General features: G+C 43.0%; 2 protein-coding genes across 5 annotated transcripts; both read left to right on the forward strand.

The window, feature by feature from the left end:
* The first annotated feature begins 253 nt into the window (after nt 1–253).
* LOC112242875 (RNA exonuclease 1 homolog) lies at nt 254–15267 on the forward strand. Of its 3 annotated transcripts, XM_024410821.2 has the most exons (16): nt 268–830; nt 3408–5281; nt 6271–6372; nt 6466–6664; nt 6918–7075; nt 7164–7301; nt 7554–7677; nt 7880–8005; nt 8093–8230; nt 8345–8458; nt 8577–8650; nt 8895–9005; nt 9125–9240; nt 9345–9483; nt 9592–9712; nt 14145–15267. In XM_024410821.2, exons 1-16 carry the CDS (start codon nt 644–646, stop codon nt 14231–14233), a joined length of 3810 nt encoding a protein of 1269 aa, XP_024266589.1. In that variant the 5' UTR covers nt 268–643; the 3' UTR covers nt 14234–15267. The 3 variants fall into 3 exon arrangements, 2 of the variants coding, with proteins under 2 accessions (XP_024266520.1, XP_024266589.1); XM_024410752.2 differs by having other exon boundaries at nt 264–830; nt 8093–8458; XR_002952554.2 differs by lacking the exons at nt 9345–9483; nt 9592–9712; nt 14145–15267 and having other exon boundaries at nt 254–830; nt 8093–8458; nt 8864–9005.
* LOC112243069 (diencephalon/mesencephalon homeobox protein 1-like) lies at nt 14279–23635 on the forward strand. Of its 2 annotated transcripts, none has more exons than XM_024410939.2 (4): nt 14279–14394; nt 21513–21700; nt 22238–22413; nt 22618–23635. In XM_024410939.2, the coding sequence occupies exons 2-4, from the start codon at nt 21526–21528 to the stop codon at nt 23074–23076; spliced, it is 810 nt and encodes a 269-aa protein (XP_024266707.1). In that variant the 5' UTR covers nt 14279–14394; nt 21513–21525; the 3' UTR covers nt 23077–23635. The 2 variants fall into 2 exon arrangements, with proteins under 2 accessions (XP_024266707.1, XP_024266769.1); XM_024411001.2 differs by lacking the exon at nt 14279–14394 and adding an exon at nt 18818–21173.
* Nucleotides 23636–24180: the final 545 nt, after the last annotated feature.

Raw genomic sequence — 24180 nt, forward strand, 5'->3', positions numbered from 1 at the left:
TAAGGACTGGGGAAAAATGTGATGGAAACTTATTGTGAGAAAAAAAGGTTTCATTGCTCTTATTTGTTAAGATCTGATCGGAGTCAAACAAGTATTAGGCTATGCAATGCTGCAGCCCAATAGAACCAATGATGTGTATAAGAACTGAACAAGTTAGTCTAAACTTGGACCTTGCACATACTACACGTAGTAGAATTCAAAGGCCAATTTAGTGTATGTTACAATATTCTTAGAAGCTTGAGGTAGCAGGATGACCTAATGGGTTAATTTTCATAGTCACTTTTAAGTCGTTAGTTACATTTTAACAATATTAGATCGCTCATGTTTTAAAGATAAGACATTAAACAAACAAACAAGCGCAGACCGCGGATACCTTACACGCTGATCATCTGGGCTGATTTGCACAGGCAAATATTTAGAGTTCTAAATGACGTGATTATGTGCGACGTGGGGCTTTTTGCGAGAGTTTCTTTGGCCATCCAACATGGCGTCGTAGGGATTCTGTTGTTGTTGTTGTATTGCACGTAGTTATGTGAAGGAACCCAAGTGGATTCATCTCCATTTATTCAAACTAAACAACTAACTACTAGATTAAATAGTGTCGGTCTCGATTCGGCGGGTATGAGAGAGGTCTGGGAAGACTATGCTGAGATCCACCGGTTTCTTCCTTGGGATTGACTGCCCGTTTTACACGGATAGTTGCAACGTGAAAAGTGTCAAAGATGGGTGCAAAAGACCGTACTGTCACTTCAGACACAGCCAACAGAGACGGGCGTCTTATGGATCAAATGACATAAGAAAATCAAACGAGCTTTACTCCAAACAAAAGGGTGAGTTGCAATTCTATTGTATTAATATTACATGGATTACGTTAGCTAGCTAGCGAGTGTACATTTATACAGTGGCGTCATAGTGTTTAACTTAGTTATATGTGAAAACATTGAGTTAGCTAAATTATTCCCTTACTGAAGGGTTGACAACACAATTGCAACTGGCACATTACATGTATCCTCTGAATCGGCTATACTGTGTAATTTCTTAGCTGCATTAACTAGTTAGCTAGCTACTAGTTGCACGTAGTTAGCTAGCTAACTAGAGTAAAGTCATAGTGATATACCGGGTTTTATTTATTTTTATTGAACCTCTATTTAACTAGGCAGGTCAGGTCAGAACAAATTCTTATTTACAATGACGGCCTAACAAAAGGGGGCCTGGGATTAAAAATATATATATAATATAAATATAGGACAAAACACATCACAACGAGAGACAACACTGCATAAAGAGAGACCTAAGACATCAACATAGCAAGGCAGCAACATGACAACACAGCATGGTAGCAACACAACATGGCAGCAGCACAAAACATGGTACAAACATTATTGGACACAGACAACAGCACAAAGGGCAAGAAGGTAGAGACAACAATACATCACACAAAGCAGCCACAACTGTCAGTAAGAGTGTCCATGATTGAGTCTTTGAATGAAGAAATTGAGATAAAGCTGTCCAGTTGGAGTGTTTGTTGCAGCTCGTTCCAGTCGCTAGCTGCAGCAAACTGAAAAGAGGAGTGATCCAGGGATGTGTGCGCTTTGGGGACCTTTAACAGAATGTGACTGGCAGGACGGGTGTTGTATGTGGAGGATGAGGGCTGCAGTAAATATCTCAGAAAGGGGGAGTGAGGCCTAAGAGGGTTTTATAAATAAGCACCCCACAGTGGCTCTTGCGACAGGTATACAGAGATGACCCGTTTACAGAGGAATATAGAGTGCAGTGATGTGTCCTATAAGGCACATTGGTGGTAAATCTGATGGCCGAATGGTAAAGAACATCTAGCTGTTCAAAAGCACCCTTACATGCCGTTCTATAAATTATGTCTCCGTAATCTAGCAGGGGTAGGATGGTCATCGGAACAGGGTTAGTTTGTCAGCTCGGGTGAAAGAGGAGTGATTACGATAGAGGAAACCAAGTCTAGATTTAACTTTAGCCTGCAGCTTTGATATGTGCTGAGAGAAGGACAGTGTACCGTCTAGCCACACTCCCAAGTACTTGTATGAGGTGACTACCTGAAGCTCTATACCCTCAGAGGTAGTAATCACACCTTTGGGAAGAGAGGCATTCTTCTTACCAAACCACATGACCTTGTTCAGAACAAGAAAGCTTGTTGGACTCTAAGAAATCTTTGTTGTAGAGCATTTAACACAATCCGGGGAGGGGCCAGCTGAGTATAAGACTGTATCATCTGCATATAAATGGATGAGAGAGCTTCCTAATACCTGAACTATGTTGTTGATATAAATTGAGAAGAGCGTGGGGCCTAGGATCGAGCCTTTGGGTACTCCCTTGGTGACAGGCAGTGGCTGAGACAGCAGATTTTCTAACTATACACTGCACTCTTTGAGGGGTAGTTAGCAAACCAGCACAAAGACCCCTCAGAGACACCAATACTCCTTAGCTGGCCCTCAAGAATGGAATGGTCTACCGTAACAAAAGCTTTGGCCAAGTCAATAAAAAAACAGCACAACATTGCTTAGAATCAAGAGCAATGGTGACATCATTGAGGACCTTTAAGATTGCAGTGACACATACATAACCTGAGCGGAAACCAGATTGCATACCCGAGAGAATACTATAGACATCAAGAAAGCCAGTCAGTTGATTATCAACAAGTTTTTCCAACACTTTTGATAAACAGGGCAAAATAGAAATAGGCCTATAACAGTTAGGATCAGCTTGACCTCACCCTTTAAATAAAGGACGAACTGTGGCTGCCTTCCAAGCAATGGGAGCCACCCCCGAAAGGAGAGAGAGGCTTGGCGATGACAGGGGCAGCAACCTTAAAGAAGAAAGGTTCTAAACCATCTGACCCAGATGGTTTTTTGGGGTCAAGTTTAAGGAGCTCCTTCAGCACCTCACTCTGTGACTGCCTGCAGGGAGAAACTTTGTAGCGGGGCAGGGGAAAAAGAGGGAGAAGCATCGGGGATAGTCACATTTAGAATGGGTGGGAGATGAGGAAATGTTGGATGGGCAACGAGGCATGGCTAAGTCAAATAGGAATCCTGACTTAATGAAGTGGTGATTAAAGAGCTCAGCCATGTGCTTCTTGTCAGTAACTACCACGTCCTCAACATTAAGGGATGCAGCTGTGTCTCTCTCTGAGGGGGACGTGTCTCTCTCTGACGGGGGGTAAGTGGTGTACGGATGTTAACCCTTTAGATTGGAATATTTCTGCGTCTCAAGTCAGGTTGGTTGACAACGTCATTTGAAACCTTATTTCACTCCAAGGCAGACCGACTAGAACATATTCAATGGAACTATTACAGTACTGTAAAACTGTACATTATTCTTACAGTTGAAAATTATAGACAATTTGCTCATTCTAATCTGTATCTCATGGCTCTCTCCAGAGCAATGCGGCTATGACCCATTCAAACCAGAGGTAGTGAGACATGGGGAGCCTGCTGCTGCAACAGTGGACATGGGTGCCTTGGAACTTGAGTTGGTCAATCGTGCCATCGAGGAGGTACGCAGTGAGGTGGAGCGGGAAAAGAAGAAACTCTCACGAATCGGGGATCAGGAATATGACCCTACCGACAGTTCCCCCAAAGTGGTTACTAAATGGCCAAAACCACTGGCCGTGACATCACACTTGGCGTATGACCCAGGCAGTTATCAGATGACTACAACAGCTGATTACAACCCTACCCCTCGCTCCAGTAAGTACACCTTGGATTCCGACAGCAAAGACAACCATGCCAGCTCCATGGAATATGTGCCCACCTCAGTTACCAAAATAGCTGTGAAAAAGCCTGTTCCTCGAACACAAACTCCTCAACTACACTCTTTGCCTACTAGTCTTAAATACTCCACTATTGCATCCTGCTCCAAGAATAAGTACACAGTGGATCATTCTAAACCATCCACAGACATGGAATATGACCCTCTCTGCAACTATTCAGCAAAAATAGCTGGCAAGAATAAGAAACCCCAGAGGACAGGAACTACTAAGGGTGAAGGAAAAAAGAGACCTCACCTGTCAGGGACAGGAAAGCAGTCAACAGATGAGGAATATGTGCCAACCATTAAGAAGCCTTGGCAGGTAATACCAGACCCACTGAAGTACACTGCCAGTTTCTCTGAGTCTGATGAAGAGAGCTCTGGGATAGAGTATCGACCCACCTCTCTCAGCCGTCTGCAGAGGAGGAAAAGCAGCAGTGGGTCAGTGGAGGAAGCCTCAGGTCCAGGGAAAGGAGAGAGGGCGGAAGGAGCCGTAGGTGGGCTTAAACAACAGAGGAGTCAGGAGTCTAAAAAGCAGCAGGACGCCACACACTGGGAGTCAGAGGACTTGGAGAACCAGGAAATAGTAGCTAGGCAGAAAGACAAGCCAGAGACTGAAATAGTGGCAGGTAAAACCAGCCTAGTGAAGAGCAGCAAAGTAAAGAATGTGCATAAATATGAAAAGGAGTCCAGTAAAAAGAGTGGTGGTGGTGCTGGTGGTAGTAGTAATAAAAAAGGAGCAGGGGATGGTGAGAAAATAAGTGATTCAAAGAAATCAAGCCACGAAGCTGCAAAGAGAGACCGCAAGAATCAGGGAAAGAAAGAAGAAAAATGCAAGATAAAGGATACATCTATAGACAAAGGCAAGGAGGGAAAGGGAGACAAGAGAAGTGATGGAAAGAGTAAGATAAGGACAGACACATTTAAAGGGGAGTCAAGCAAGCGGGAGAATGAGCGAGAAAAGGGAGGTGGGGATAATAAACTGCAGACTTCAGACAAGGGAAAGGACTCTAAGTTTAAAGAACACAAGAATGGTAAATATGACAGCAATGAAAGAGAAAAAGATTCAAAGAAAGTAAGCAAAGGGAGTTCTAAAATCGGTAAAGACCAGGTGAAGAAAAGCAGCAGTAGCTCCTCTGATGGCAAACCAGGAAAGGTGAAACAAAGATCTCTGAGTCACGTAGATCTGTTTGGTGATGAGAGTGTAGAGGAGGAAAGTGATGAGGAAGAGGAGACAATTGTGAGGAAGTCAGTTGCTCCTTTCAAGAGGGGGAGTTTGACTAGGAGGAATGTCTCAGAGCTCACCCCCTCATCCTCAGAGGATGAAGATGTTGGTGCAGAAGATGACGGAGGCTATGGTGACATGGATGATTGTGGGGTGGACTACTCCAGTCTGCAGGTGGACATGGACTTTGACCTGGATGATGACCCAATGGAGGAGTGCTTACGGATCTTCAATGAATCCAAGGATGTGAAGACTGAGGACAAGGGAAGGCAAGCCAAGGTACCCATAGATTGCCATTTCCCTTCATTGTTGCTTGTTTTGTATAATATTTCCTTGGTTTAGCATTCACTGCTGTTTATTCTGTTAGTTCAGGTCAGTAATGGTGTCATTATTTTAAGAATGGGACTGAATCTAATGTTTTTGTCTCCAATATCATACTGAACAAAAAAATAAATTCAGCAATTTTATTCCGTTACAGTTCATATAAGGAATCCGGCAATTTAATTAAATTCATTCATTCATCTCATGACTGGGCAAGGGCGCAGCCATGGGTGGGCCTGTGAGGGCATAGGCCCACCCACTGAGTAGCCAGGCCCAGCCATTCAGAAGTTTTTCCCCACAAAAGGGCTTTATTAAAGACAGAAATACTCCTCGGTTTCATCAGCTGTCTGGGGGGCTGGTCTCAGACGATCCAGCAGGTGAAGAAGCCGGATTTGGAGGTCCAGGGCTGGCGTGGTTACATGTGGTCTGCGGTTGTGAGGCCGGTTGGATGTACTGCCAAATTCTCTAAAACGACATTGAAGTGGCTTGTGGTAGAGAAATGAACATCAAATGATCTGGGAACAGCTCTGGTGGATATTCCTGCAGTCAGCATGCCAATTGCGCACTCCCTCAAAATTTGACATATCTGTGGTTTTGTGACAAAACTTCCCATTTTTAATGACTTTTATTGCCCCCAGCACAAGGTGCACCTGAATAATGACCATGCTGTTTAATCAACTTCTTGATATGCCACACCTGTCAGGTGGATGGATTATCTTGGCAAAAGAGAAATGCTCACTAACAGGGATGTTAACACATTTATGCACAAAATTTGAGAGGAATAAGCTTTTTGTGCATAAGGAAATTGTCTGGGATCTTTTATTTCAGCTCATGAAACTTGGGACCAGCACTTTACATGTTGCGTTCATATTTTTGTTCAGTATGTATTCGTAGAATATTGTATGAAATGTACTGTACATTTGCTCAAAGTTTCTCTCCCTTCCCAGCCCTCTAAAGATTCGGAGGATGAGGATTCCACAGAGAGCAATCAAACCACTCTTTTCCCCGGTCAGAGGAAAAGGGTTTCACATTTCTCAGCCAAAGGAAGTGTGAGTTTGTTCTCTGGTATTTACCCACCTCTCTATGGTAACTCAAGTAGCAAAAAGCCTTTAATTGATTACAAACTGGATTCTGTGTTTCAGACTGAGGCAACCCCGAAGCCTCCACCGTACAGGAGACTGACTGCCCAGGAGATCTGTTACCAGCGTATGCAGATAGCACAGCAGCAGGCTGCCCAGCTGGCTGCAGCTGTGAAGACTGCCTCCACACCCAGCCCTTTCCCTGGGGAGAGGAAGAGAGTAGCCCACCGCCCCACCCCTTTACCATCCTCTTCCAAATCTGGTAGGAAAGCTTGTCCGTTCTTATTTATTTCTTATTGTGGAGAAGGAACCTGCGATAAGCATTTCGTTGGACGGTGTATATCATGTGTATCCTGTACATACGACTAATAGTAGTTTCAAGTTTTATCTTCCACACCATGTAGGTCATGTTACCTAACACAGTTTACATACATTACAATTGCACAAACAATATGAGACCAGAGAAGTGTAATTTAAGGTGTGTTGTTGAGAAGCCTTTCTGTATCTGACTGAAGGTCTTGCCGTGGCGAAGTCGGCGGGCAGCAGAGTGTTGTCGCCCACCAGTACCCTCCCAGCAGGTCTCTCTGTGAAGGCCCAAACATCAGCCGGCATCCTGTCAAAGACCACCACCACTATTGTACAGAAGAGGGTGGCACACACTCCCACAATGAAGGTAACGCCAGACATTTATATTATGCCACAATAACCCATAAAATGGATCTTAGCGTCCATTGTAATTGACATGATTTTTCTTTTCTCAGAGCTCTGCAATGAAGCGGCCAGTTATTCCCACCACGTTTGGGGCCAAAGTTCCCACCAACGTCCGCCAGCGATACCTCAACACATTTATAGACGAGTGTATGAAGTTCTGCCCCTCTGAAGACTTGGCCTTCCAAATGGTATGTGAGACCACACAGGGTTGAACTGATTCATCATCAAATTGATCCATGTCTACAGTAAAGTATGTGTGCTCATAGCACAGCTAGTGATATCCCATTTCAGAGAAGCGTGGATGAGTTATGTTTGTGAAATCTTTGATGTGGGTTCAGTTGGTTTACCTGTACACATTTGTAGGTGCTTATTCATAGTGTTGCCTCTCTCTCTACTTGTATATATGGATTGATGGTTGTAACAGCTGACGGTCTCTCTAGGCCCTGGAGGAGGAGAAGGTGGTGTATGACCGGAGCAGCAGTAAGAACATCTACCTCAACGTGGCAGTCAACTCCCTGAAGAAGCTACGCAGCAAGAGCAGCTCCCCCAACTCACTCGTTGCCAGTATGTCACTGATACATACAGTATCCATGTAGCAATTACAAATGGATGGTGTTTGGTATAGTTGCAGTGCTCATGTTAGTCATTGCCATTTGGCACAGATCTAGGAGAAACATTTCCCCCCAAAATTCACATGTTTTACCATTAGGTGAAAAACACCAAACTAACTGTATATCAGAGTCTTATCAGCTTGCTTGTCTTTCAGTGAACCCTGCAGTGGTGGGGAACAGGAAGTCCCAGTCCCATGAAGAAGTGCTGGGGGGACGCCTCGCTGCCAAGACCAGCTTCACGATAAACAGGACGGGCAAGCAACAGGCAGAGAAACTCAGTGGTGAGTAGCTAGTCCTCATCTGGTTTTACTGGCGGCAGAGGCAGTGGGGGTTTGTATCCTAGCTATGTGTTATCTGGTCTGCTGTAGGTGCTACTCTGTACCGGAAGCTGAGGGACTATCTGATGACAGAGGAACGGCTGCAGGAGCATGGATACCCTAGGCCACACCCTGAGAGCTCAGGTCGAGCCGTGGTCCACAACTTCCCAGAGAAGAACAACGTTGACCGTAAGTCTTTACAGAGCACCTACAAACCCTTCTCAGTCTGGGGGTGGATCCAATCCTTCTCGACCAGACACATAAAAAAAAAATGTTCTTCCACTAATCTCTTCTCGTTCCAAGCGTTTGCCAAGGTGTGCTGTCGATGTGGGGCAGAGTATAAGATCAATGCCAACGGCAACTGTGTTCGCAAGGAGGAGTGTAATCACCACTGGGGCCGTCTGCGCAGACATAAAGGTCTGTTTCTTCTGTCTAATAACTGTACGTTGTTTTAATTTTTGCAAGATGTTAGGATTTGAATGTAGTTGCCCATTTTGGATGGAACTAGTAAGGGCTTCTATCTGTCTATGAATAGTGTCGGGAGGCTGGGAAACCAACTACAACTGCTGCTCAGGAACTGTGGGCTCTCCTGGTTGCTCCTTGTCTAAGGTAAACACCACGCAGTTCCTCTGCATTGCATTTATGCAATCAGAACCCAGTAATAATGTGAATACTGAACTGTTATGGGAACAGAAGGGGGCAGTGTTGTCCATGGCACATCGTGACTGTGCTACTTCATTAGACCTGATGCCTCCTCAGAATCCCATCTCTCCAATCCCATTATATTTAAGAATGAGTAAATTCCACCATTATTTTTAAAAGGTGGTCCACCTTGCGTCTTCTCTGTTCAAAGCAACATGTTCAGGACGGCCGCAAAGAGTCTTTGGGTGGCTACGTTCAGACCTTTGAGAAACAGCTGCCCCCGGATGGCAACTGTGGAGTCTATGCCCTGGACTGTGAGATGGTGAGCTGGCTGCTGCGCTGCTTTCCTTCATGCACAATTAGCTGTTTGAGTGCTGAGAGTGGCTCTCAATACCCTATATAATGTGTCCTCTCTCTCTTTCTCTCACTTCTCTGTAACAGTGCTACACAAAGCAGGGTCTGGAGCTGACCAGGGTGACTGTTATCAACTCTGAGCTGAAAGTCATCTATGACACATTTGTTAAACCTGAAAGTAAAGTGGTAGACTACAACACACGGTAATGGATACAGAAGAATTTTGTTCAGTCTTTAGTGTGGCGATATAGCTAGCATGCGTGTGCACACAAGGACAAAATAACAATGTTCATCATGTTTTGCACAGGTTTTCGGGTGTAACGGAGGAGGACCTGGAGAATGCCAGCATCACCCTGAGAGACGTGCAGGCGGTGATGCTCAACATGTTCAACGCTGAATCCATCCTCATAGGACACAGCCTGGAGAGTGACCTTTTTGCCCTCAAGGTAAACATACACACTCCACTCCCCTAATCTGATTGCCCTCTGGTCATTATGTGTGTGTGGTTGTGATGTGGCCCACTCACTCTGTACCTCTCTCTGCTGTCTTCATAGGTCATACACAGCACTGTAGTGGACACAGCGATCGTGTTCCCCCATCGCCTGGGCTTGCCCTACAAGCGGGCCCTAAGGAACCTCATGGCAGACCACCTCAAACGCATCATACAGGACAGCGGTGAGCAGCTAAAACCTCATTACCATGTTTATTATTGTTCCTATGATATACAGTTGAAGTCGGAAGTTTACATACACCTTACAACTCAGTTTTTCACCATTCTGACATTTAATCCTAGTAAAGATTCCCTTTTTTAGGTCACTTAGGATCACCACTTTATTTTAAGAATGTGAAATGTCAGAATAATAGTAGAGAGAATTATTTATTTCATCTTTTATTTCATCACAATCCCAGTGGGTCAGAAGTTTACATACACTCAATTTGTATTTGGTAGCATTGCATTTAAATTGTTTAACTTGGGTCAAACATTTCAGGTAGCCTTCCACAAGCTTCCCACAATAAGTTAGGTGAATTTTGGCCCATTCCTCCTGACAGAGCTGGCGTAACTGAGTCAGGTTTGTAGGCCTCCTTGCTCGCACACACCTTTTCAGTTCTGCCCACACATTTTCTATGGGATTGAGGTCAGGGCTTTGTGATGGCCACTCCAATACCTTGACTTTGTTGTCCTTAAGCCATTTTGCCACAACTTTGGAACTATGCTTGGGGTCAATGTCCATTTGGAAGACCCATTTGCGACCAAGCTTTAACTTCCTGACTGGTGTCTTGAGATGTTGTTTCAATATATCCACATACTTTTCTTTCCTCATGATGCCATCTATTTTGTGAAGTGCACCAGTCCCTCCTGCAGCAAAGCACCCCCACAACATGATGCTGCCACCCCCGTGCTTCACAGTTGGGATGGTGTTCTTCAGCTTGCAAGCCTCCCCCTTTTTACTCCAAACATAACGATGGTCGTTATGGCCAAACAGTTCTATTTTTGTTTCATCAGACCAGAGGACATTTCTTTGTCCCCATGTGCAGTTGCAAACCGTAGTCTGGCTTTTTTAATGGCGGTTTTGTAGCAGTGGCTTCTTCCTTGCTGAGCGGACTTTCAGGTTATATCAATATATGACTTGTTTTACTGTGGATATAGATACTTTTGTACCTGTTTCCTCCAGCATCTTCACAAGGTCCTTTGCTGCTGTTCTGGGATTGATTTTCACTTTTTGCACCAAAGTACGTTCATCTCTAGGAGATGGTCCCATGGTGTTTATACTTGCGTACTATTGAACGTACAGATGAACGTGGTACCTTCAGGCGTTTGGAAATTGCTCCCAAGGATGAACCAGACTTGTGGAGGTCTACAAATTTGTTTCTGAGGTCTTGGTTGATTTCTTTTGATTTTCCCATGATGTCAAGCAAAGATGCACAGAGTTTGAAGGTAGGCCTTGAAATACATCCACAGGTACACCTCCAATTGACTCAAATTATGTAAATTAGCCCATCAGAAGCTTCTAAATCCATGACATAATTTTCTGGAATTCTCCAAGGTGTTTAACCTGTCTAGGACTGGCTAGCGGAACCCCACACCAACAGCCAATGAAATTGCAGGGCGCCAAATCAACTCAACAGAAATCAAATTTCTCAAACATACAAGTATTAGGCACCATTTTAAAGATAAAATTCTCATTAATCCAGCCACAGTGTCTGATTTCAAATTGCTTTACAGTGAAAGCTCCACAAACGATTATGTTAGGTCACCAACTCACAGAAAAACCCAGCCATTTTTCCAGCCAAAGAGAGGAGTCACAAAAATCATAAGTAGAGCTAAAATGAATCACTAACCTTTGATGATCTTCATCAGATGACACTCATAGGACTTCATGTTACACAATACATGTATTTTTTGTTAGGTAAAGTTCATATTTATATCCAAAAATCTAATTTTACATTGGCGTGTTACATTCGGTAGTTCCAAAACATGCAGTGATATTGCAGAGAGCCACATGAATTCACAAAAATACTCATAAATGTTGATGAAAATACAACTATTATACATGGAACTTTAGTAACACTTCTCCTTAATGCAACCGCTGTGTCAGATTTCAAAAAAACTTTACGGAAAAAGCATAATCTGAGAATGGCGCCCAAACCAGCCAGATGAATATCCGCCATGTTGGGTAGTCAACATTATTCATAAATAGCATTATAAATATTCACTCACCTTTGATGATCTTCATCAGAACGCACTCCCAGGAATTGCAGTTCCACAATAAATGCTTGTTTTGTTCGATAATGTCCATCATTTATGTCCATTTATGTTCAATAGCTTCTTTTGTTAGGGCGTTTGGTAAAAAAAAATCAAAAAGCGCGATCTGGTCCATTCCGACGAAACGTTCTAAAAGTTATTTTACAGGTCGAAGAAACTTGTCAAACTAAGTATAGAATCAATCTTTAGGATGTTTTTATCATAAAAGTTCAATAATGTTCCAACCGGAGAATTCCTTGTCTGTAGAAAAGCAATGGAACGCAGGTCACTCGTGAAAGTGCGTGACTGAGAACGAGGCTGTAGGCAGACCCCTTAGTCAAACAGCTCCCATCCGGCCCCCCTTCACATGAGCAGCCTGAAACAACATTCTAAAGATGGTTGACGTCTAGTGGAAGCCTTAGGAAGTGCAAAATAACCCATATCCCACTGTGTATTTGATAGAGGCTGAGTTCAAAAACTACAAACCTCAGATTTCCCACTTCCTGTTTGGATTTTTTCTCAGGTTTTTGCCTGCCATATGAGTTTTGTTATACTCACAGACATCATTCAAACAGTTGTATCCAATACTCTATCCAATACTAATAATAATATGCATATATTAGCATCTGGGACTGAGTAGGAGGCAGTTCACTCTGGGCACGCTATTCATCCAAAAGTGAAAATGCTGCCCCCTATCCCAAACAAGTTAAAGGCACAGTCAACTTGGTGTATGTAAACTTCTGATCCACTGGAATTGTGACACAGTGAATTTTAAGTGAAATAATCTGTCTGTAAACAATTGTTGGAAAAATGATTTGTGTCGTGCACAAAGTAGATGTCCTAACCGACTTGCCAAAACTATAGTTTGTTAAAAAATACATTTGTGGAGTGGTTGAAAAAATAGTTTTAATGACTCCAACCTAAGTGTATGTAAACTTGCGACTTCAACTGTATACTGGGAAATGTAAATACAATTTTAAAAAAGAATATGCAAAATGTTGGTTTCAGGAGCTGAAATAATAGATCCCAGAAATGTTCCATATGCACAAAAATCCTATTTCTCTCAAATGTTGTGCACAAATTTGTTTATATCCCTGATAGTGGGCATTTCTTCTTGGCCAAGATAATCCATCCACCTGAGAGGTGTGGCATATCAAGAAGCTAATTAAACAGCATGATCATTACACAGGTACACCTTGTGCTGGAGACAATAAAGGCCACTCTAAAATGTGCTGTTTTGTCACACAGCACAATGCCACAGATGTCTCAAGTTGAGGGAGAGTGTGATTGGCATGCTGACTGCAGGAATGTCCACCAGAGCTGTTGCCAGGATATTGAATGTTAATTTCTCTTCCATAAACTGCCTCCAATGTTGTTTTAGAGATTTTGGCAAGTATTTTCTAACCGCCCTCACAACCGCAGACCACGTGTAACCAGCCCAGGACATCCACATCCGGCTTCTTCACCTGCAGGATCGTCTGAGACCAGCGACCCGGACAGTTTGCACAACTGAAGAATTTCTGCACAAACTGTCAGAAACAGTCTCAGGGGAGCTCATCTGTGTGCTCGCCGTCCTCACCAGGGTTGTCACAGACTTCAGTGGGCAATTTCTCACCTTCAATGGCCACTGACGCTGGAGATATGTGCTCTTCACGGAGGAATCCCGGTTTCAACTATACCGAGCTCACACGCTGTCTGCTATCTGCAAGCGGTTTGCTGATGTGAACAGAGTGCCCCGTGGCATGGGCAGGCATAAGCTATGAACAACTAACACAATTGCATTTTATTGATGTAAATTTAAATGCACAGAGATACCGTGACGAGATCCTGAGGCCCATTGTCATGCCATTCATCCGCCACCATCACCTCATGTTTCAACATGATAATGCACGGCCCCATGTGCAAGGATCCGTACACAATTCCTGTAAGATTAAAATGTCCCAGTTCTTCCATGGCCTGCATACTCACCAGACATGTTACCAATTGAGCATGTTTGGGATGATCTGGATCGATGTGTACGACAGCGTGTTCCAGTTTCCTCCAATATCCAGTAACTTCACACAGCCATTGAAGAGGAGTGGGACAACATTCACAGGCCACAATCAACAGCCAAACAGCCTGTTGTCTGATCCACGCCCCTACTTTTTTTGGTACATTTTCTGTGACCCACAGATGCATATCTGTATTTCCAGTCGGTCATATTGAAATCTGTAGATTAGGGCCTAATGAATTTACAGTATTTCAATTGACTGATTTCCTTTATATGAACTGTAACTCAGTAAAATCTTTGAGATTGTTGCTTTCCTATTTTTGGTCACATGTCAACAAATTCTTAGTAGGCCATTTCCACCTCTCTGGTTTCAGTTGAAGGTCATGACTCCAGTGAGGATGCCTGCGCCTGCATGGAGCTTATGATGTGGAAGATCCGAGAAGACGCCAAGGTGAAGAGGTGACCTCTGCCTTCTCTTCACCGCCCACCTCCCCTCTAACCGGACTGCTGCAGACAGACAGGGAGGGAGAGAGGCGGGGCGCTGGAGGCCCGGAGAAAGAACTGTCAGTCTGAGAAGCCATCAGCCCAGAACTTGACAAGAAAGAAGTAGCAGGAACGCTTCAGGTATTCCAAAACAGCCACAGCACATGTGTTCCACTGACTGGGATAGGACCTTGACAGAGGGTGAGAATAGGCTCCTCTGCAGAGATCTGCACAGACAGCCAAATCACTACGTTGCCTGGACAGGTGGGCCAAAGTGAACAGGTGCTGCTCCGGCCTTGTTGGAATAGAGCTGAGCCAGAGCCCTCGCTGGAGCAAGCAGGGAAAGAGCAGAAATCAGCAGTGTTTTAATTTACTGTTTAGGCATTTCATTTATAAGATCCATGATCATGATTGTCACCAGTTTTTGTTGGTATCTATTCTTCTCCTCCCGCCACGCTATTTCTGAAAGACTGGAGGGGGGTTACATCGATGGCTCCCATCAAATATAACCTTTCTATCAAATGAAAATGACAGACTTGTCAGGGCATTGGACTTGTTCGCATTGTTAGGGTGAAAATGCTATTGCTGCCGAGCTGTATCCTTGGCCCAACTTGCACTCTGTTCTCACGTTACATTAAATGTGGTCAGTCTCTTAGTATTTTGGTGGCTCTCAAACTTGATTCATCATGACGGACTTGGTCAGAACCCAAACCAGAAATATGAATGTCTAAAATTGTCCTGGAGTGGTTGATTAGAGATATTGTGTTGAATAGCTTGACCATGAGCTTCACCATCTCTGTTCTGTACACGGCATTAAAGTAACTTAGTTTCTATCTTTGCCTGTGTCCACATTATGCAGCAATTTAGTTATTCAATGTAGACCGATATGGAACCGTTTATATTAAATAACGCCTATAATTGTTTTATATGGTATAACAAATACTGGTAGAAAAAACTTCTGCTGTAAATTGTTTTCTTTTGTATTATCTTTTTCTATTAAAAAGATTGAAAAGATCTGGTTTACTTAATAATTTCAAAGTAAACCTTTTTTTCTGCCTATGTCAAAGGTCAAAGCAGGATAAACATAACATCACTAACAAGAAGTGCCTACTTCACTGAGTATACAAAACATTATGAACACCATGACATAGACTGACCAGGTGAAAGATCCCTTATTGATGTCACCTCTTAAATTTACTTCAATCAGTGTAGCTGAAGGGGAGGAGACAGGTTAAATAAGTATTTTTAAGCATTGAGACATGGGGTATGTATGCGTGCCGTTCAGAGGGTGAATGGACAAGACTTAAGATCCAAACACCGGTTTGTGTCAATAACTGCAACGCTGCTGGGTTTTTCATGCTCAACAGTTTCCCGTGTGTATCAAGAATGGTCCACCACCCGAAGGACATCCAGCCAACTTGACACAACTGTGGGAGGCATTGTAGTCTACATGGTACATGGGCCAGCATCCCTGTGGAACGCTTTCGACACCTTATAGAGTCCATGTCCCAACGATTTGAGGCTGTTCTGAGGGCAAAAGGGAGGTGAAGGGGGGCTCAATATTAGTAAGGTGTCCTTAAAGTATTGTACACTGTAATGTATAGTTTTCCAAATGTAAGTTAAGGTTTATTTATGTTAGTGCATATCATGTGTGTTTATAGTACAGTACATTATTGCTATTGCAGCTGTCATATCTCTCTACCCTGTGTGTGTGTACTCTGATGGAAGGTGCGTTGGTATTGTCTCCTTTTCTTCGCAGATGTTAGGGATACAAAACGGGACAGAAATGCTAAGTGGAGAGGCCCATTCTTTATTTTTCACCAAGCTCCACATATTTGCCTCTTGAGCTCCTCCTGTCACATGTCACCATGCATTTCCCCAACTGAGGCCAGAGATCTCTTCACCCCAGGTATTAAAGACCTAGTTAGCACAGATCAATAACCACACAGTATTCTACTGACAGGGAGGGGGGATACCTAGTGTTTGAATGCAGCAGAGATTTGAGCATGTGGGGAGAAGCATCTCTAAGAGCGTCTAGAGGTCTTCATTATCAAAATCGATCAGTGTGCTCCCTCTGTTCACCTTTGACTTCTGGGGGTCGGTAGGGGCCAGGGTTAGTGCTGGCTCTGTGCAGGCGGGAGCACTCACGCTTACCCCATGCTGGGAGAAGTCTGGTTTATCCCTCAAAACACTGAACAGAAGTTACCCACTAACCACATCCCTATCAAACTTATTGAGAGAATTTGTTTCATGACCTTTGAATTCTTTTGAACTTTTTCTACTTTGGTTAGGTTCCTTAAAAGTATATTGTTAACTTATTATTGTATGATCCCAGTTGTACTGTGTATCAATGACATATTGTGACAGGACAGCATAGTGTTTGATGCTTAGGACTGAAAAGTGCTCAACCTTTCCTGAATAAACATTTCATATTGACCTGAAAGCTAACAAGTTATTTTTTTCATGAGTTGAAATGTAAATGATTTTCTGCAGTTACCTTAACGAATCTGTGTGAATCATAGCGGCTGCTTGCAATTTGACTTAGGCCTTTGTTTTGACTTTGGATTATGGCCCATAATAGGCGAGTCCATTTGAAAGATCATCTGTGTGTGCTCTCTTTGGTCCTCGCCAGCCTCTACCCGGCCCTCCGCTGCTTCCCTTGACCCCCCAGGTATGCCTAGCAGCCGCCGGTCCCTCTCTCTGTCATTAACTCAGACTCATGCTGCCCAATTAAGTGACTGATCTTTACTCAGTTTCTCATATTGATCTGCCAGAGGAGCTGCATGTGGCAAATCTCCCTGGGGGTTGGGTGGAGATCATATGAAGTTAATACCTCTAGGCCTCATAAGAATGGAATTACTAATGCCCAGTTAACCAAAATCAATGAGTTTCAGAGATCCCAATGCTCCACTTCAGATCTATTAGATGAGCTTGATAGATTGGTTTGAGGCTGGTTGGATGATTTTAATGGCTGATAGTTATGAGAGCAACTGGTGCTGTTCAGGTTCTATGTCCTTAGCATTCAGTATTACTCAATGTGTTTTGTTCTATTTTTTATTCTAAAGCAGTAATTCAATGGTAAAGGGACAACACAGATACCCCTATAGCTCCTATTTATTTTTTTGTGTGTCATAGCTAGTGTCAGGGCTCACGTGTGATCCTGGCACACACTGGGGCTTAAGAAGAGCTACTGACCTGCCGCTCGCTATCCCTGTCCCCTATGGGTGAAAGGGCAGCTGGCCCCATCGATTTTCCCCCAATGAAGTCGTCTTCAGCCCCTTACCCACTTTCTTCTGGTCCCCATGTCCCAGTCCTGACTGGGCAGGCCTGAAGGCCTCTAATGTGTTAGCGTGCCGATCGATCCAGTTGGTGTCCAAGGGGCCTCTCCTTTGAGATGCTCTCCCACTGTTAACTGACAACTACAAAGCTCCTGTCTTGATAGCCACTTGTCAATACAAATTTCCACTATTGATAAGTAATTAAAGAGAGAGGTGCTTTAGGGGTTGTTCCTCGGACTGCTGCTCTCAAACGGAAACATCTGCTCAACCGGAGACATTAACAAAAACACTTTTAGAATACAAAATCAGCCCCCTTCTGCCCTCTCCAGGCTCCCCTGTAGTTTTTTTTGTGGATTTTTTACCAATCTGAATATTATTAAAACAACATTCAGTGGATGGGCAGGATGGAACACATTGGATAAACTGGTAGCTTTTTGTTCTTCAAACTGTTCCTACTCCAAAGTGTTTGATAGTGGGAGTATGAACTTGCCATTTCTTGTTTCATTCATAGCATTAGAATTTTAGCTTTTACCAAACAATCATTTCTTGTGCTCTATTACACACAATTTTGCTGTCAGGATTGCTTTCTCCTTGTGCAACAGGAAAATGTTTTCATGTTTTGTCCGTGATTATATTTTTCACCTTTCCAACAGTATTTTTATTTTACATATAGGCCCAATAATACGCCAACTGCAGTTAGACCTACATGCTCCTAGCTGCTTGATGGTGAAACCATTGTGACGTGACTAACTAAGGATAACCTTTGTCTTTTAGTTCCATTAATCCGTGCATGTGTAAGTGGATCCACCAGGAAGACGATAACTCCCTTAAGATCACACTTCGGGAGGGACAACAAGCCAGTAACTTATTTTTGCCTCTGTTCTCACAGTAATCCAGGTTATTTGCAGAAATGATATTCTCAAATGTGTTGAAAAGACATGGCATGTGAATCATAATGCCTGCTGATAGATCCAGTTTCAAATTGTGAATTTTGAGACATTGCTTACAGACACCTCATTGGACATCCGTACTGTGTATTCTTCCAGTTCTATCACCTACTACTTAATGGATGGTGTCTGGGGTTTAAAATAAACAAAGCAATCAGTGAGGAGCCCTTTGGATGACTTGGAACAGTGGGAGAAATCAGTAAGGACATCCCTTATTTAGAGTGGAACCCAGTTCTGTGGGGATGGGGAGGAGGTGTGCCTTTTGGAGGAGAAGGTTTCCAGGAGGGCAGTGGGTTGGGGTGGTGGCTATGGGGAGGGGGTTGCACACAACCAGAGTCTTTGTGTCTTTAATCCCCCCAGCCAACACAGCTTTGGCCAGGTTTCATCATGAAAGTGCCATGAAATAACTACTTTTTTTTCTTAGCAGTAAATCTCCCCTAATCCTGCGGGCTGAGGAGACAAAGGCCTCTGGGACCTAATCCTGGACCTTTTAGTGAGGTTCCGGGGCTGGCCTACAGAGCCTCTTCTAAATTTCTTCTTTTTATCAGACACTTATATAGCTTGACAGCCAAGAACAGTGGGAAAAAAAAGCTAAGAAAACATATATCCACATATTTTAGGAATCTAAATGTATGAACAAGTACTGTACAAGTATGAACAAGAATGTTACCTTTTATGCCAAATGTTCAGTTCCTATTGGGCAAAACAACTACAAAAAATATAATGTATCTGACAAGTGTTGAACGAGTTTGTAGTCACTAGCTTGATAAAGTCATTATTCAAATGGGGGACTAGATACATGAAGTGCTTTCATTTCTAAACATAAAACAAATATATTAAAATATACGCTCAAAATAAAAGGTATACATACTGTCACCTAATATTAAACATTTGATCTCAAATCCAAAATGCTGGAGTATAGAGACAAATTTAAAAATGTAGCTTCACTGTACAAATACACATGGTGGTGAGTGTATATATTGCCAAAGAAAAAGGCATGGGATTGTGTGACCCCTGAGACTGACTGTGTGGGTCACTGATAAAATGCAGCAGACATTTGAACAGAAATATGCCTGATAGTGAGGGAACCACCCAAGAGGTCTAAGAAATACATTCACTACACCCACAATAACATCTGCTAATCACGTCTATGTGACCAGTAACTTTTGATTTGATTTGACCTTTTAGTCATGGTATTATGCAATTAAAGTCCTACAGAAATAGCGGAATCGAGGGCAAAAATGAAAACATCTTAATTTATCGCCGGCCAGACTTTTGCCTTGAGGTTCAGAGTAAAAGGGAAGAATGAACGTTTCAGGAACAAATTGAAGATGAGAACACAGAGGGCTGTTAAAAACATTGAGGTGGCTGCTTTTCGCTCCAGTTGTGGTAATGGCCCCTCTCCTGACTGTATGGCTGGTGTACTTGGTGTGTGTTTTTTACCCTGACTCTGGGACACAACTGATACTCGTGGGAAGCATAATCTGTCACTGAATGCTTAGCTTTTACACCCTTCGCACCTCCGCTAAGGCCTTAGTGGAATTTACATGTCTAAACCCTTCAGCCTAAAGCTAGAGCTGGGTTATTGGAGATGATCTTATTGGAGAGAGTAACAATTTGAAATGTGTCAGAATGCACAGGTGTGCCAGGACTTTGGAGTGAGGAGAAATACATTTTGTTAGATGGACTGTGATATCCATACGAGTAATTGGGTTTTCATATTTTCATTCCACAAGATACAGATTTCATTTAACATTTGGATATCATATTTCTATTCCGATACATATTTAATTCCAACATACTACTTTACATGACAATATATTGTACACACCATTGGCTTAGAGCATGATTTAGTCATGGACACTGAAGTTCTGAAAGTTTCTCAGGGTGTGCAGTCCAGCAGCCTACTTTCACAAAGTGTAATGTCATGTTTACTGCATTTTGTGAAAAGAAGTTGAGTTTAATTCAAGTGTTACTGAAAAACACACTCCACCTAACCTATTTGCAAATTAGGAAAAACCATTTGCATGTTGTGTGTTATTATTATTTTCCTTATTTTGTTGGGATAATAGTTCTCTTTGAGGAGATTTTGAATCTGGCTCAGTTGAACCTTAGGAAATTGGTCTCAATGGCCAATGTCCAAATGGTATTTCACAGGCTGACAGTTTATGGGCAAAATATGTAGCCTGTTAGCAAAACAAACTGCAAAGCAAACCCCTTCCAAGTGGAGATTAACAAAGCAGGGAGTTTAGGAGAAAGGAGGCTGAGAACAGGGGACAATCAACGGCTGTTATTTTAATCTGGCCTGCCACTGAGATTAGCAGACCACATTGTTTTAATTGTTTTAACAGGAGCGAATGAAACGCTCGTTTATTGAGGGGGGATCCTTTGCGTAAATCTCCCCAAATTCAATAGTTTAAAAAACTTGAGCCATTGGACCCCCTCTTTTCCCTCATCCCACCTAATCCAGGGTAATACCTTTCTTTCTATTGGCTAACGGTTGAGGGGAGCTGGAGTAAATGGTTCTTTAAAAAGTCGTGGGTGAGAATGGTCTTCAGATAATTAGATCCATGCCACGACAAAGGGTAGCGGCGTACGAGGATAAGGCCTGCATTTCAAACTATTGGACTGTATAGGTGGACTTCTAAAAGCTCACGAGAATAGGTTCATTTCTGCTGTTTTGTGTGCTTCTCAGGTAAAAGAAAAAAGACTGCAGATATTATACTTTAAAAAAAATCTGATCTTTGTTTTGAAATTTGTTTTCTGGATATTGGTAGCCTACTGAAGTAAATTGGCAATGGTTTATGCGTAAAGAATAATAACTTTCAATTACTTTTAATGATCAAGAAAGTTGCTTATGTTTACCATTTGTTCTGTTTTTATTTGAGTTCAGACTGTAGCCTAAATCCAAATTGCACAGTGCAAGCGTCCTACATAAATTGTACAGTAAGCTATAGGCAATATACTTTTTTCCATTGTATGCCTAGTTAGTATGGTGTAAGGCCCATATAACTTAAACAGTTTTACCCTATAGATTTAGGTCCGCTATGAATGCCTTAAATTTCTGCGGGGGATCCGACAGTGGCAACGGAGTCTATCCTCTGCACAGCGTCAACTCCGTCTTTTTCGACCTCCACCACCAGATGGCAGACCAGTACCCGGTTTATCCATCAACCAATCCCTCCTCGGTCCACACGTTCTCTGTTGCTGAAAGACTTGCAGGTATTTAGAGTAGACTACTGTCATTTATGACTGTGTCTATAATCGATGCATGCAATCAAACAAGTGTTCTAGTTATAGTTTTGGGGCTCCCGAGTAGCGCAGCGGTCTAAGGCACTGCAGCTCAGTGCTAGAGGCGTCACTACAGACACCCTGGTTCAAATCCAGGCTGTATCACAACCGGCATACAGTGCACAGCCCTATGGGAGTCCCATAGGGCTACGCACAATTGGCCCAGCGTCGTCGAGGATTTGGCCAGTGTAGGCCGTCATTGTAAATAAGAATGTGTTCTTGCCTGACTTGCCTAGTTAAATAAAGGTTATATTTTAAAAATCACAACATTTAAAATAAAATAATTTGTCATTCAAAACATTGCAGCTGAACTGGTATTCTATTGTCAAAAGACCTGTTTCCCACCTGAAAAAGTTGTTGAAATTGATAATTGTCATGCTGGTATTTTCAGTGTGGCCTGATATCTCCTATCCCTCCGACTGTTTCACCACCTCTAATCTTGTTGTGGCTTGTCTTCTGTCCCCACAGAGTTGATACTGGAGGCCCGTTATGGGAACCAGCAGAAGCAGCGTCGGAGCCGCACAGCCTTCACTGTGTCTCAGTTACAGGCTCTAGAGAAAGCCTTCCAGCAGACCCAGTACCCTGATGTAGGTATGAGAGAGAGACTGGCTGTCTGCACCAATCTGCCTGAGGCTCGCATTCAGGTCAGTAAAGGTCGCTCTTCGAAGAGGACCAGCCTGTGTGCATGCTTTCATTCATAATATTTATTTGAACTGCTGCTTTTAGGAACTTTATTCTTGTGATATATATAACAGCTGTGGTGCTGTTACCTTTTTAAACTTTTTATCAATATTACTGTTATAGACACGTCAACCCTTAACCAATAACAAAATAATATGCTCCTCCAGGTGTGGTTTAAGAACAGAAGAGCAAAGTTCCGTAAGGGACAGAGATGCTCCCCTCTTCCCAGAGAGCAAAGCCTGGAGGAACCATATCAAACCAAGGCAGGAGGGGAAGAGAGGAGTACCAAGGATTCAAAAACACAAAGTGAAATAGCTCCTCTCTGGGAAGTCAGTGATGCTCCTACCATTTCTTGTCCTGGAGACTCCATTGTATCTCAGAACCACTCAAGATTACATTCTCCTCCTGTTTTTCCCTTTGTGGGTGGAGAACGGTACCACCTTCCACATCATCAGGCTTTAGGGATGCTGTCAGCTGGCCTACATTTCACCCCCACATTCTGGCCTATTCTACAGCAACACAGCCCGGCTATAGGAGTTGCCCCACCGATTGGTAAAAACTGCAGCCTTTCCCTTCAGACTTCCTGTCCCAGTAAAGCTGTACCCACCCCCAACCTGGGTCTATAACTGCACTACCAACAACAACAACTTCTCTTCAGTGTGTGTTGGCAAAAAGGGACTCAAAGGAGGAAATCGTACACTGCTGCACTGGTGTCAACATGGACACAGATAAACTACTGATTTAATACTTTGACTCTACAACTTTGAGTACAAGGAGCCTTTGCTAATTGTCCTGGTAGAGTGCATCTGACAAGTGAATATGTCTGTAGATAAGTTTGATTAAGAAACACTCAAAAGGGCTAGTATAGTGTGTTGTTGTGAGCATTCGGGATTGAAACCTGGAGTGGATTGGTACATGCTTCATTTGCATAAAGATGTTACTTTCAGTTTTTACTCACTTATCACAAGCACTTAGGAGAATAGAGAATTGTGATGTGGTTTGTGGCACTTTTCTTTTCACTTTTCAAATCGAATATCCATTTGTTCAAGACAATTTTCTGTAATGTCTCACAGTAGGAATCTTTATTCCTATCCTATGTTCATTTTATGGTTATACACAACAAAACCATAATTCAACTGTATGTGAATTTTAAAATGTATTATGAATAAAATTATTTTGAATGTCTTTTTAGTTTACATTTGTTTATTCTGCATATAGGCAGTTCCCTGGTAACAGAATAATGCTGAAATAGCAGTGTTGCTTCCGTCCCTCTCCACTCCCCTACCTGGGCTCGAACCAGGGACCCTCTGCACACATCAACAACTGCCTCCCATGAAGCATCGTTACCCACCGCTCCACAAAAACCACAGCCCTTACAGAGCAAGAGAAACAACTACTTCGGTGACGTCAACGATTGAAACGCTATTAGCTCGCACACTGCTAACTAGCGATCCATTTCACACCGGTCACACTAAGATGCATATGTATAAAACATTTCAACAACTTAGCTCAGGCAGTAGGATCTATTTATATGCAGATGATCACGTTTAATACTCTGCTGGCTGCTCCCCGGATTTTGTGTTAAATGCTCTACAACAAAGCTTTCTTAGTGTCCAACAAGTTTTCTCTGCCTTAACCTTGTTCTGAACACCTCCAAAACAAAGGTCATGTGGTTTGGTAAGAAGAATGCCCCTCTCCCCACAGGTGTGATTACTACCTCTGAGGGTTTA

The sequence above is a fragment of the Oncorhynchus tshawytscha genome, linkage group LG01, assembly GCF_018296145.1.
Source record: "Oncorhynchus tshawytscha isolate Ot180627B linkage group LG01, Otsh_v2.0, whole genome shotgun sequence".
Lineage (NCBI taxonomy): Eukaryota > Metazoa > Chordata > Actinopteri > Salmoniformes > Salmonidae > Oncorhynchus > Oncorhynchus tshawytscha.